At 52.0% G+C, this 14146-nt stretch overlaps 4 protein-coding genes across 4 annotated transcripts; 2 read left to right on the top strand and 2 right to left on the bottom strand.

Moving 5' to 3' along the window:
* Positions 1-234: 234 nt before the first annotated feature.
* On the bottom strand, positions 235-3027 carry Z517_00435 (hsp98-like protein; the record flags this gene model as incomplete). Its single annotated transcript, XM_013433401.1, has 1 exon — positions 235-3027. The coding sequence occupies one exon, from the start codon at positions 3025-3027 to the stop codon at positions 235-237; it is 2793 nt and encodes a 930-aa protein (XP_013288855.1).
* A 1009-nt stretch (positions 3028-4036) lies between these two features.
* Z517_00434 (uncharacterized protein) lies at positions 4037-5458 on the bottom strand (the record flags this gene model as incomplete). The annotated part of the gene is made up of 6 exons (XM_013433400.1): positions 4037-4180; positions 4233-4756; positions 4841-5027; positions 5107-5221; positions 5275-5339; positions 5372-5458. 6 exons carry the CDS (start codon positions 5456-5458, stop codon positions 4037-4039), a joined length of 1122 nt encoding a protein of 373 aa, XP_013288854.1.
* A 1520-nt stretch (positions 5459-6978) lies between these two features.
* Z517_00433 (uncharacterized protein) lies at positions 6979-7937 on the top strand (the record flags this gene model as incomplete). Its single annotated transcript, XM_013433399.1, has 4 exons — positions 6979-7246; positions 7303-7466; positions 7522-7756; positions 7810-7937. 4 exons carry the CDS (start codon positions 6979-6981, stop codon positions 7935-7937), a joined length of 795 nt encoding a protein of 264 aa, XP_013288853.1.
* A 675-nt stretch (positions 7938-8612) lies between these two features.
* Z517_00432 (uncharacterized protein) lies at positions 8613-14078 on the top strand (the record flags this gene model as incomplete). Its single annotated transcript, XM_013433398.1, has 1 exon — positions 8613-14078. One exon carries the CDS (start codon positions 8613-8615, stop codon positions 14076-14078), a length of 5466 nt encoding a protein of 1821 aa, XP_013288852.1.
* Between the last annotated feature and the right edge of the window lie 68 nt (positions 14079-14146).

Raw genomic sequence — 14146 nt, 5'->3', positions numbered from 1 at the left:
ACGAGACAATTCAATGGAAAAGATACTAGGTACTACGGATTGAAACTGCAAAGTGATTGTATGATGATTTTATTAAGACCGTGTATGTCTACTACAGGTCTAAATGTATCATGACTCATGCTACATAAAGTGCCCATGAAGTATTCCCAACCGAACGCCGTTCGCTTTTTATGCAAAGTCATCACTCATTTCTCCTTCAACGCCTAGCCTTGCTGTGCGCGAGCCTTGACCATTTTACTCGTAAAGGTCCATGTTTCCATTGGCTCCATCCTCCAGCTCCAACATGGCATCCTCGTCATCAAGCATATCTTCATCCTCTTCCATCTCACTGTCGGTGTGGTTGGGCAATACCACGACGCGTCCATCCTCCAAGACGACATTGGCCGTCTCTCCATCCTTGATGGCGCCTCTCAAGATCAACACAGCCAGGCGATTGAGAATCTCCTTCTCGATCAACCTCTGCAGAGGACGGGCGCCATACGCAGGTGAGTATCCAGCAGCGCCGAGGTAGTCTTTGACCTCTTCGCTTGCGTTGATGGTGATCTTCTTGTCGTTGCTTTCGAGTCTCTTTTGGATCTCGCTTAGTCTCAGATCGACAATCTTGCGGATTTCTCTCCTTGTGAGACGGTTGAAGATGACTATTGAGCTGATTCTGTTCAAGAATTCTGGCAGGAAGTAATTCCGCAGAGCGTTCATCACCAATTCCTTGGTGGTTGGATCGATCTTCCCATCTGGTGCAGTGTTGCGAGACAGATATTCGGCACCGAGATTGCTCGTCATGACGACGATGCAGTTCTTAGCGTCAACAACACGGCCTTGGCCATCAGTGATTCTGCCGTCGTCCATGAGCTGGAGCAGCACGGTGAGCACCTCTTTGGCAGCTTTCTCCACCTCATCGAACAACAAGATCGAGAAAGGCCGACGTCGCAACGCCTCGGTGAGCTGTCCACCAGCGTCGTGTCCAACATATCCCGGAGGTGCACCAATCATTCTCGACAGTGAATGTCGTTCCTGATATTCTGACATGTCAAATCTGATCATGGCCTTCGGATCGTCGAACAAGAACTCGGCAAGCGCTTTGGTCAACAGCGTCTTACCAGTACCTGAAGGACCGCAGAACAAAAAGCTTGGTGGCTGGTTGGGGTTGCCCAGGCCAGAACGTTGGAGTCGGATTGCATTTGAGACGGACTGGACAGCCTCTCTTTGGCCAACCACAATGCGCTGCAGATGCTGTTCCATGTGGAGAATCTTCTCCTTCTCGGAAGCACGCAGCCTCGTGATGGGGATACCGGTCATCTTGGCGACGATGGCGTTGATTTGTTCGGGTCCAACTGCGTCCGTAGGTGAAACCTCACCCATCGCACCCAGTCTGGCATGCTGCTCCGCATCCGCCTGAGCTCTGGCGTTCTCGAGGGCGCGGATCTTGGCAGCCACATCGGGGATGGCGTAGTATGTCAAGTCTGAAGCAGTCTGGAGGTCGTTGGAACGCTCTGCTTCGTCTCTCTTGTTCTTGAGCTGTTCCAATTTGATCTTGGCCTCCTGGATTTCTCGGGAGCGAGCCTTCTCACGTTCGTAGTGCTCCTTCAACGGTTCCAGCTCTTCCTTGACGTTTGCGGCTTCAAGCTTGGCCTCTTCCAAACGCTGAACCGACGATGGATCTGTCTCACGTTGCAGGGCGTGAATCTCGATCTCGAGTTGCCGGAGTCGTCGTTCAAGGTTATCGAGAACTTCGGGTTGAGATTCTCTAATGACACGGACGTCTGCTGCTGCTTCGTCGATAAGATCAACGGCCGAATCGGGTAGACGCCTCGATGTAATGTACCGAGCGGCAAGAGTAGCGGCCGCGACAATGGCGCCATCTAGAATGGTCACGCCGTGGTGGACCTCGTATCGCTCTTTCAAGCCACGAAGAATGGAGATTGTCTCTTGCACGGTAGGTTCCTTAACCAAAACCTGTTGGAATCTTCGTTCGAAGGCAGCATCTTTTTCAATGTATTTGCGGTACTCTGCGAGAGTGGTGGCACCGATACAGTGAAGCTGACCACGGGCTAGCATGGGTTTGAGCAGATTCGCGGCGTCCATTCCACCCTCGCCACTGGCACCAGCGCCCATAAGAAGATGGATTTCATCCACAAAGAGAACGATCATCTCGTTAGAAGCCTCGATCTCTTTGAGGACACCCTTCATTCTCTCCTCGAATTCACCACGGTACTTGCTGCCAGCAACAAGAGATCCCACGTCCAGCGAGAGAAGCTTGCAGGCGGCAAGATTGGCAGGCACATCGGCATTGATAATCCGCTGTGCCAGGCCTTCAATGACGGTGGTCTTGCCGACACCAGGCTCACCAATGAGGACGGGGTTGTTCTTCGTTCTTCTGGACAGAATTCGAATCACTCTGCGGATCTCTTCCTCTCGTCCAATCACGGGATCGAGTTTGCCTTCTCTTGCAAGTTGTGTCATGTCAATGGTGAATTTCTTGAGGTTTTCGTTCTCCTCCTCTGAATCGGCTTGTTTTGAGTCGACCCGCTTCGTGCCACGTATTTGTTGAATGGCCGAGTCGATGAGTTTGGTGTTGGGAACGTTTGCCTCCCGCAGGGCTTCTTGAATCTTCGGATCTTGCGCTAGGGCTGTGATCAAGTGGTCAATGGCCACATAGGTATCTTTTTGCGTCTTTTGCAGTTCCTGGGCGGATCTGATCACTTTCGAGAGGGACGGCGACATGGTGACATGTTCGGGCGGAGGATCTTGACTCGGAAGCCGCACCAGGGCTTTCTTGAGTGCTCTGTCGAGTAATTGGACATCGCCATGTGCTCTTTCGACCACTTGTCTGAAGAGTGGAGCCGAAGCGTGCGACTGTGAGGCATTGACTGTCGTCTGTTGGTCCTTTGATTCGTCCGGAGGAGGGTCAAACAGAGAAACTGCCAGGTGGAGTGGTAGAATCTGTGAATGTGCATATTGTTCAGCGAGGTTTGCGGCATCGCCGAGTGCCTTTGCGGCACGATCAGTGAACTGAGGCACACCCGCCATGGTTCAATGATGTGTATGTGTAGTTAGGATTATGTATTATCTCGTGTAGGAAGTTTGAGAGAAGTCTAAACAGTCACAAAATGGAGTGAGAAGCATGTTAATAAAGTGATTCTTGTACCCGGGAACTGTGCCCAAAGTGGAGCGAGACGTGTTGGTGGCTATGACATAGGTTGGCTGGCTGGCATCTTCCAGAATACCCTGGCACCGCTTGGCACCTGCGGGGAGGTTCACCGAGATTCCTGCGCACCAACCCTGGCGCCCGCCCTCAGGAACAAAGTTCTCTCGTACCTCCCGGTGACTTCCAGCAACCTCTCGCCATGGTCACCTCACGTTCCCTCCCGATCCGACCATTCATCAGACCACCACCGTCGAATTGACTTCAGGTGTCTCACCAACATGAACAATGCACACACGACACGAAAGCGGTCAGAGACTGCGACTGCAAGAGGAGGTATACTGTGAAAAGGTTGAGACAATGGCAGACTATGTAAAGAAAGACCTACGGAAAAAGAGGTCAGTCCTCAGCATAAAGGTAAACATGAATTTCAAAAGAGATATGGACAGAACGGGTAGCAAGAACCACTGGTACCGTATGGGCTCCTCCTTGATGCCTCCTGTCCTTCAGGTGATTGTTCTGGTATACATACCTATCCACTCTACATACTTTTACCCCTCAAGCGAACCCGCAAGGCCGGCTAGCTGCGTATTGACTGACCACTACCTCTTTCGACAAGACATCTTCACTGTATCCTAATCGGTAAATGTTGAGCCGGTTGCTGGTTTGTCACTTACTCCTCGGTAGTGCATCTGGGGATACCACTGACGTCGTTGTCTGCAGCCTGACGAGGAATTACTCGGCTAGTAGCTAGTCTCTTTAAGTGCTCAAGCAATGAAATTATTCAGTCTGTGGATTGGCTAATCGTAAACACATGAGAAAGAATCAGAGGCATTCTGGGGCTCATTAGAACAGCACCAACCGCGCTGATCGGATATCCGACGATGTCCTGCATCATGGCTTCAAGGCAAACTGTTTCAGATACAAGTAATCGGCCATATTGTCGTCGACAGTCTTCCGGATCACCCTGGCGGCCTTCTCTCCATATTTCTCCTTCCATTCGGCATCCCACTGTTCTTCGGTTTTTGGTGCTTTCTTCTGTCCACAGTCAGTTCTGCCACATTGGTGAAATGGATAACATGTCACTCACGTGAGTTCTCGGCTTGAGGTCTGTCGAGTCGATCGCATCCTCATGAAACCCCTTCCATTTCTCGAATGCAGCCTTTGCACGCTTCTGATCCTCTTCATTGTCCCAATTCAGCATGTCAGGGTGGAAATCAAGCCCCACGCTCTGACAGTAAGCTTGGAGAATACCCTCCGGATCATCCAACAAATCGTCCGCGTCAACCACACACACTTCAGGCACTTTGGCAGTGCCATTCGCAACATGACCATTCTCTACCCCGTTCTTGACTCCATCTTTTCTGTCTCTTATCAACCCAGCCTCTCGGGCATAATCAAAAAAGCGTCGAAGCTCATCATACCCTGCCTCATTGGGATAGAACTCGTGGAATCCCGTAATGTCATCCAATGGTGGGATGGTGCAGCGATAATAAGACGGGATGCTGGAATGGGGGTCCCGGATGAGGAATGTGAAATGGAACTTGTCGAGCAAGGCTTTTGGGACAACTGTAGGATTACCTGGCTCGCCTTCTGTCGGGAATGGAAACGGTGCTTTCTTGTGAATGCCATTGGTGCCATTGACGCCGTTACCATTGACATGATAGGTTCCATTCACGCCGTTGGTTCCATTGACACCATTGACGCTGTTGACATGATAGGCCCCGTTCACGCCATTGGTACCGTTGACCCCATTCATCCCATGGCTCGGCTTCTCGGTTCCGATGCCGCGCTTGACTGGCTGCAACGAAGGTGCCAATTTTGGTGGCTGCTGGTCGGGAGGAACTAGATAATGAAGGATGTCCTTGATAAAGACGCGTTTGCCCTATTTCAGAGGTAAGCTCCAGCTTTGAAATGGCTGCCGAGAGCCACACGAGAGGATAGGCTCGAGGGCAATATCACACCTTGGCTCGTTCGTGTTCTAGTCGATCAAATATTGTCTTGTAGGTCGAGTCCCTATACCCCGATGCATTTCTCGCATCTTCGTCGTTTTCATAGCGAACGCTCATCCTCTCCGGACTGGAGACGGAATTAGATATAATGGCGCGTCGTCCTGTCCTGTACCGACTTACCCATAATAAAAAGCGTCGCCAAATGGTTCATGGACACAGGTCAAGTCTTTCCTGGTCATGAATACCTTGCCAGATGGTCAGCATTGACATCAATTACCCAGAACAGGGCCAGGCTGGAGCGAACACGTTCAAAGGCTGTGCTGCATGCACGTGGGTGCGTGGCACAGAATATTGGTTTGGCCATGATGGCAACACCCTCTCGATGACAATGCTACAAGTCAATCGAGAGGACCAAAGTCGATAGAGTCGGCCGACTCCCGGTAAAGTGAATGTCAAGGTTCTGTGAACCTAGCAAAAATAGCCCCTTTCGGTCAGCTAGAATAGGATTTCAGCTACACAAAGCAGCTTGGAAATCGAGACAGAAGATTCTTCTGATGGCTCCCTACAAAGTCAGGGCAGATCATCAAGTCTGTATTTATAGCAAGACCAGATAACGGTAATCGGTCGCGGCTCTCGGACGGAGATGGCCAAAAGTCACTCAGGACAAGAAGTCTCTTCCTTGCTCACATTGACCTGGCATCCTTTTCCGAGGCGAATCAACGGGCCTTACAAGGTGGTGAAAAATTCGTCATTGCTCCATGTGCCAGTGATGTTGAGGATCTCGAACGACGCCAAGGGGCATGCGATTCGCTTGCCGCCGTCGGAAGGCCCCGCAGTACCAGAGAAAACCCCCAAATGATAATCCACTTTTCCAGGAACATGTGGGAGATGGAGATGATGATTGGCATCTTGATGGGTAAACGGGCCACCCGTGAGACCGAGGAGGCGAACGCCACGCATGGGCTCGATGGCTCAGCTGCGGCAAACGTTGAGGAAAGGAAAGACCATAGCCGTCTGGATGGCAAATTGAAAGACATGGATCTTTGCGAGACTGGGTGGGTGAAGAGATGGACCGAATCTGGGGCGATCTCGAGCCACCTATGTCAGTGATGGTGGTGATACATCTTGACATGAATAATGTGATCCGCCGAGCATCTCCAAAGAGGCAGAATCGACGGGTGATCACAGAATTTTCTGGCTTTGGCGGGGGACTAAGAACTGCGAAATACGAACGAACTGTGTGTGACGTGGGGAACAAGTAAGAAAGAGGAAGAAATTGTTGTTGAAGTTCGAGAGACCTCCAATTAGGGTTGGAAAGGCGTCGAGGGCTAGCGGCACCTGGTGCGGCCACTTGAACTGAAGCAGCTGAGGTGTGTATAAAGTGCATAACCAGTCGTGCCAGAGACTCTGGGGGGCCTGTCGTTAGGTCATTAGGGCCACCGCCTGCCCAGGTGGTTAAAGCCAGCTAGGCACCCAGTGACACCCTAGCACCCACTCACCTGGGGACGGAATAGGCACTTCCCGAGAGCGGAATAGTCCCCGGCAGTCCTGAAGTGCCCAGTGGTGCCTTAACACGTGCACATGCGTACCCAACGTGCCAACGCAGGCAGTCGAAGATCCCAGTGGCATCGCGCGACTGAAGATCCTATTGACGCAGGCTGTCAACACCATTGTTCTGGACTGCTAAGTCAAAGCCTTATCACGCATCTATCTTCAACCTCTTTGCTGCGGTTGGGGAGTTTGGCACTTGGAAAGTGTCAAGTTTGATTGATCTTCGTCGCGCGTCCCTCCTTTTTTTTTTTTTTTTCCTTGTGAGAGCTTCCCTCCTCAACCTTTTCCTGCGCCTGAAGCTGCTGTTGTCCCTCACGTTCGTCAACCGCCAGCATGGATTTCATAAGGAACCTGATGGCATCTCCTCTGCCTGCCTCTACTCCAGAACCACCAATCGTCGTGGCCAAACCGATCCATCCCTACTATCCCACAGAGATCGAAATTGTCAACTACGCCGCAAACGAAATGACAGTCCCGGAGTTACTAGCCAGCTTTGCGGTTGGCTGTACCGTCATCCTCTCGCTCACCTGGTTCCTTGCATCTAGTCTTGCACCACGTCTCAAAACTGGAGATAAAATAACGGCGCTTTGGTTTTGCCTGTGTATGAGAAGAGCCACATACTCGTGATTGGGCGAGGCGGACACTGACATTGAAAAGGCGGCTTCATTCACTTGTTTTTCGAAGGCTACTTTGCCTACAACCATACCCGCATGGGCGGTCTCCAAGATCTCTTCGGTCAATTGTGGAAAGAATACTCGTTATCAGATTCGCGATATTTGACCTCAGATCCGTTTGTCTTGTGTATGGAGACGATCACGGCGGTATGGACTTGTCTACGCGCCTCCAAGAAGCGCATGTCGCACTGACATGGCTTAGGTATTCTGGGGTCCCCTTTCATTCTTGATGGTGTATTTCATCATCGTCTCCCATCCTCTGCGTTACCCACTGCAGGCAATCGTTTCACTTGGACAGATCTATGGCGACATACTCTACTACGCGACCTCGATGTTTGATCATTACTACAAGAACTTGACATATTGCCGACCTGAGCCATACTACTTCTGGTTTTACTATTTCCTCATGAATATCTTCTGGATTGTCATTCCAGCAAGTAAGTCATTCCTGGCCCCGATCGAGCAATCCAGAGCTTACTTGTACATCCAGTCCTGCTCGCTAGTAGCCTGCGAATCACAGCCAGAGCTTTCAAGGCGCTTGACCGGATGTCGCACTCGCTGCAAGAGAATGGCAAAGTAACCAGACCGAAAGCCAACGGCCACATCAAGCATGCATGATAGGGGCCATCAAATAGAGTGGTGGCGTCCACTAGAATAGTTCATGGATCAGGATGGGTTCATCTGATTTCTGCCAGAACTGCATCTTGCTTCAGGAACTAGTTCAAATCGCAAATGCTGGTCCAGACTACAATGGGCCTCAATTGTAAGCGAGGCATATCTCAGAGTTGAAGCATAGCAGCTGAAGTACTGAGCGATCTACACACCAGAGAAAAGATTAATCCTTCTGTTTTGAGTATGGGATCTACTATTTGTTTCTATTTGTATTATTCCGGGTCGTGTTCGGTTATCGATCTTGGTGGTTGCCCTGGGAACCGTTGCGACTTATCCGGCCCGGCAAGCTGGGATCTTTGACGCAACCTGCATGCCTGCATATTGACCTGCGCTACCACCACCCTTTGAAACTACACCTTGCATGAAACCCAGTGACGGTTCCGGTATCATTACCGCTGGTATCTGCAGTTATTTTTGTCCAAGAGAGGGCGTCCGTACCACAACTCCCTTGACCTTACACCACTACCAATAACTTCCTCGTACACCAAACCGAACACCAATATGCCCACGGAATGGTCTTCACCGCTCACGAGAACAACTGTATATGGATCGAGCAATAGTCACCACACATTGATGATATAGAAGGCGACCATAACATAGCGCTTGGACGCATATCTGTCAATGCGAGCCGAATCAACTCCAACCGCCGACCGCCGAACTTCCAAGCACAATCGCTCCAACACACGTCCTTCCTCAAAACCGCAAAATGTAGACTCACCTCGTCCTCCCAGTGGGCTGTACGAATCGCCTTCTGTCCAGGATCGTATTCGACAATGGCAGGCTCAAGGCGCAGCAAATGCCTTGGCCCCAGACGCAGTGAGCGTTCGATCGATTCCCATCTCTGAATGCCCCTCCACCGTGTCGAGACCCGAGTCGGAATGCGGAAATGAGACGAGAAGTCGGATCGGCGGAAGAGCCAGGGCCAAAGCTGAGGAGCAGCAGGAGAGGGAAAGGAGCTCTAGTGCCCCGCGAAAGCGCATTATCAGCGATGGTCACTGGAAGACACAAAAGCAAACCAGAGAGAACCAGGATGGAAAAGTTGGAACCAGCCGACGGCCCGAATCACGATTGTATGACCTCTCCTATACCTCGAATCAAGAAAAGACCAAAGGGCGACGACGCTCAAAAACAAAGCAATATTCGAATGCCGAACAAGGAGCGGAACAAGCAATGCCGCATGACGACGGCATTAGAGTGGCACCAATTCCAGACGACGACCAAGCACACGAGGCAATATCGCCGCCAGCTTACGACTTAGAGAGCCAAGCGGACGAAGATCTTGCTCGACACTTGACTACCGAGTCTGTCTTGTCCGGAGATTTTGGGAGACATGCCCACGACCCAACAGGGCTGGACGAGGACGAGGACGTCCCTGGCAATTGGAGACCAAGCAAATATGCCGAGTTGTTGGGAAAGCCTCCGGAAGCCTCTTTGGGTGGACAAGCGCCCAAATCCAAGAAGGGTGGATTGTTAGGCAAGACCAGAGGCATGTTCGTCAAGTCCGAGACGCTCTCTTCCCCGGGCAACAGACTACCCAGCATTGAAGCATGGCTTGACGAGCAACCCGATCCCTTTGTCGAAAAGGACGGCTTAGAAGAGCAGCCACCAGTCGAAGTGCCCCAGCCGTTGAAGAAACGTACGCACCGGAAGAGATCCTCTACCGAGAAGTCTATCACCCCCGATCCCAATCAGATATGGAATTCCATTTCACCTCAGCAGGCTGAATCAAGCCCCAATCATACCCCAAGGCCTGGTTATTCCGTACCCTCGCCCGGCGCAAACCAGAAGTCCTCGGCAGACTTTAGCAATCGTGCAAATGAGGCCCAGGATGGAAACGATGGCTCGCCCTCAACCCTGCGAAGGCGAGGTGCGAAAGTTCGCCGCCAGCGAGGCTCGAGCAGGAAAGAGACGCCATCGGTTGAAGCCTCCCCAGAACCCGCAGTGTCACAGGCAGACATTTCTCTAGCTGAGAACGCGGATATCAGAGCTCCTAGCCTACCTCAACGACCGTGTCCCCCAACAGGCCCGCACCTCCTTTCAACGATTCAGTCTGTGGAGACTCTCAAAGAAATCGATTCAAAGCCTCAGGCTGATGAAGGGATCCCTGGACAAGTTTGCGACCTCAAACGCAGGCTGACCACCCACGAAGATTTGATGTCAGTTCTGTCTTTGCCGAGAGGAAGCCGACCCCGTCGATCGAGACGCAGAGCGAGACCTACCCAGGTGAAACCTCAGTCAAGCTCAGCGCAAGAAATACTCGCCGCGGTGGTTGCCGACGAAGAAAATTATTCACGGGAATTGCGAACCTTGGTCGACGGTGTCATTCCAGTCTTGCTCCAGTGTCTTCTGTCTAAAACAGACGCGGCGGCTGCGGCTGGACTGTTCACTTCGGCATCGCCCCAAGATGGCCAGAGCATCACCAGGCCCATCATTGATATGGGGATCGCCCTGGAAAGATTGAAGGCCCTGCATAATCGACTGCCTTCCCAGGATCTGGACAGTCTCCTCAACTGGGCTCAAACAACGGAGAAAGCATACAAAGACTACCTGCAAGCGTGGAGACTCGGCTTCCAAGACGTGGTTGTCAACCTCGCACCACTGGAAAATTCATCAGCCATAGAGCAAGGCATGGCCAGAGACGAGGCTGGCGATATAGTAGACGCTGCAGGCAAGAAGGTCGACGTTGCCTATCTCCTGAAGAGACCGCTTGTGAGAGTCAAGGCTCTAAGCAAGACTTTTGCCCGAATCAAGGATGAATACGACGTGCCTCTTGCCGTACAGATGGCAAACACTTATGCTGAGCTGACAGCATTTGCTAAGAGACGGAACCAAGAAGAACAAGCTAGACTGGAAGATGAGGCTGCTGCCAACATTGATGCGACAAGAGCGCGCGATATTAGGACCATGGCAGCATCAGCTCACATCACTGTCGACAAAACTCGCCGCGTCAGGGCAAGAGACGTTTTCAACCTTACAATCTATCACTCTAGTGGACAAAGGATGGATTGTAGCGTCGAACTGGTCTTTCGAGACAACGCCCGTGGTGATCCAACTGGTGGAGATGTCCTGGTCTGTGAAATCGACGACACAGGGAAGTGGCTTCTCTTTGCTCCCTTGGAGCTGAGCTCGGTATCAGCAAGACGTGGCGAGGACGGATTCGATCTTGTCATCATGATTCGGGGTCGGGCAGGTTTTGGACAGGAATGGCACGAATTGTTGGCCTTGAAGACGGACGATAAAGAGGCCGTGGCAGAATGGATGGATATGCTTGGTTCAAAGCCGCTGCCCCCAAGGTTGAACCGTACACCAAGTTTTGTGAGACGACCTTCACCTCTGGCCACTGCAACTACCGCTGAGGCCGAGTCTTCCTCGTCCAAACCCACGAGTCAGTCAGTCGATGAAAGCCCTGCAACTGCAACCGAATATCTGGACATACCTATCGGCGAGCCTTCTGTCCTAGGGGCAAGGAATGACTCGAGTCGGCCCAAGCCTCCGAATGATCGACCATCACCGCGATTGAACCTTGGGGGTGGACTCGCGTCGAAACCTCTTCCCACTCCCCAGTTTCAGCAATCCTCGACTGTTCCGCGACGACGCCCAGTGTCGGTCCCATCAGTCGTGTCTTCCGATCGATCGACCATTTCAGACCGTTCCATACGGGATTATGCCACCATATTCACCTCGTCATCATTGTCGTCGTCATCTAAGACTACGGTGACTAACCCTAGTGACGTGTCTCAGGGCAAAAATCCTGAAGCATTGCGATCCCGTCTACCCCCAACCTACAAGGCTTCCGACGAAGCGAAAATCCAGGTTGAGAGCCACAAAGATGCTGTCTTAACAAAGCCCAGCCAACCAGTCAATGTCAGGAATGATTACATTAGTCCTCCGATATTAGACCAGACACAGAAATCAAGAGCAAGCGCAACAGAGCCTCCCATACTGGAGTCACAGACGACTAACATTAATTTCAACTCATCCAAACCTTCCCCCAAACCATCACCGCAGAGACCAGAATATCATCGAGCTATTTCCTCTACCCCATCAAAAGACCTACCAACTGTCAACAAGCTTCGGACCCTTCAAGCCCACGAGACTCCGTCGTTGTCTCAGCCAGAGAGACAAGCTTCAGGAACACAGCAAACAACTCCTGTGCTTGAGCAGTTGCAGCAACGGTCAAAACGGGAACAAAGGAGTTCAGCCAAGAGCCAACTATACACCGAAGATATACCAAGTCCGCCAGAGCACAAAACGCGTCAAGATCGCCCCTCTGTCCCCGGCTTGGGATCTTCATCCCCGCCAGCCACACCGCCTCACAATCCCAGGATCCTGCAGCCGATATCTAGCAATAGACCCAGCCCTGTGTTGAAAGCCACCCCGAGTCCAGCAGGTAAGGCGGTAAGGCGGCGGACATCCTCGCCCTTGAAGCATGAATATGAACCTTCCACGGACTCCGACAGTTCAGGTTACGATTCGGATAGCGACAGCAGTTCGTCTTCTGACACTTCAGACGACTTCGTGTCGGAGCATGGGGACAGACCAACACCACTTGTGGCCATCAAGCCAGCGGAGGGTCGAATATCAAAACAATATATACCCCCACCTTCAATCAAATCTACCGGGACCCGAACACTGGCTCCTTCAGACTCTGCCTCCCAGGGACCTTACCGCAAGGTTCCCGCATCGACCACAATCTCAGCGAACAAGAAAGCGAGGACAATTGCTTTGATTTGCTCGTGGTCGGACAAAGGCATGTGGGAGCAGATTTATCCCGACGAGTGCTCCATTGTAATCTCACCCGGTTTGATTGAAGCCTTTGAGATGTCAGCGGCCCATTCTGATCCTCAGAACTCCTCAACCAGTCGCTCATTTGACGACCATGGGCCAGGAAAGGACTCCATCTCTCAGCAGCCCCTGGTAGCTTTCGAATTAACGCCCATCGTTCCGCTGCGCAGGGGCACTGCACTGGACATCTCCATACGGTCTCCCCCTACAGCAAACTCCAAGATCAGAACAACCAATAATGTTATGTTCCGTTCGCGGAACCCCGAAGAATGTGAAGCATTGTATGGAATGATCAACTGGGCTCGGTGCAATAACCCAACGTATATCCAACTGCAAAATGCACGGCCTCGTCGCCAACCTTCAGTGACTTTCAATGTCGGACAAGCTCAACATAGTCGGTCAAGGGCGAGTTCATGGTTTAGTTTTGGGAGTCAGAAGAAATCGAGTTACCGGGCTTCATCTGCTCCAACACCTGCCTCAATCGACATGTCAGTGGAGAGCTCGGGGACGATGACAAGCGCCTTCTCAGCGCTGAAGAGACTCGGCGTTAGTTCCGCCTTCAATCTCAATCGATCTTCGGTTATTCGCAGACATGGTGGAGGTGGCACAGGCGAGTCTCTGTATTCCTCCAGCAGTGGGACTGGAACAAATTCGGGTTCAGGTACACCCCCGCCCAGTCAGCTTGGTTTCATACCAGGGAAAGATGGACCGAACGTCCCATTGACCAGTGCAGCTGCCGCAGAAGGGGGAGGCATGGTCAACAATATGAAAATCCGACTCTATGTCAGAAAGGGACAGCATTGGGAAAACCTGGGGGCCGCTCGTCTCACTGTTCTTCCAGCACCATCATCCGCCGCAGCAGAAAGTGGCCAATCGACTCCAAATCGAACCGTAACTCCAGGGGCATCTCCCCAAGCAATAGCCGGTCCTCCTCGATCTCCGTCAAACATTGCAGGCGCAGGCCAAGCAGGACAAAGCCGTGGACCTCGCCTCCCGAGCTCGAGCCATACTCCCCATCGCGTCCACGGCAATGGTCGCGAGAAGCGTATTCTCATCACTCAGAACAAGAACCGCGACGTTGTGCTGTTAGACAGTGTGTTGGGTGAAAGCTGCTTCGAACGCGTCATGCAGACAGGCATTGCGATGAAGACTTGGAGCGAGGACGAGGTCATTGCTGAGACGGGCGGCGTGACCATGGGTAAGGAACGGGTGTACATGATGCAATTCCCGGGTACAAGGGAGGCAGGCTGGGTCTTTGGTCTGTGTGGCACGTATCGGTACGGCGCTGGAGGGATGGAATAAAGCCGGCCAGCCAGCCCACACCAGAGCGCTCCTGAAAAGGACTGGGGGCGAAACATGAATGGGATTCA

This window comes from Fonsecaea pedrosoi (genome assembly GCF_000835455.1).
Source record: "Fonsecaea pedrosoi CBS 271.37 unplaced genomic scaffold supercont1.1, whole genome shotgun sequence".
In the NCBI taxonomy this organism is placed as follows: domain Eukaryota; kingdom Fungi; phylum Ascomycota; class Eurotiomycetes; order Chaetothyriales; family Herpotrichiellaceae; genus Fonsecaea; species Fonsecaea pedrosoi.
Note: the sequence above shows the minus strand (reverse complement) of the source record. Positions and strands in the feature narration are given on the sequence as shown.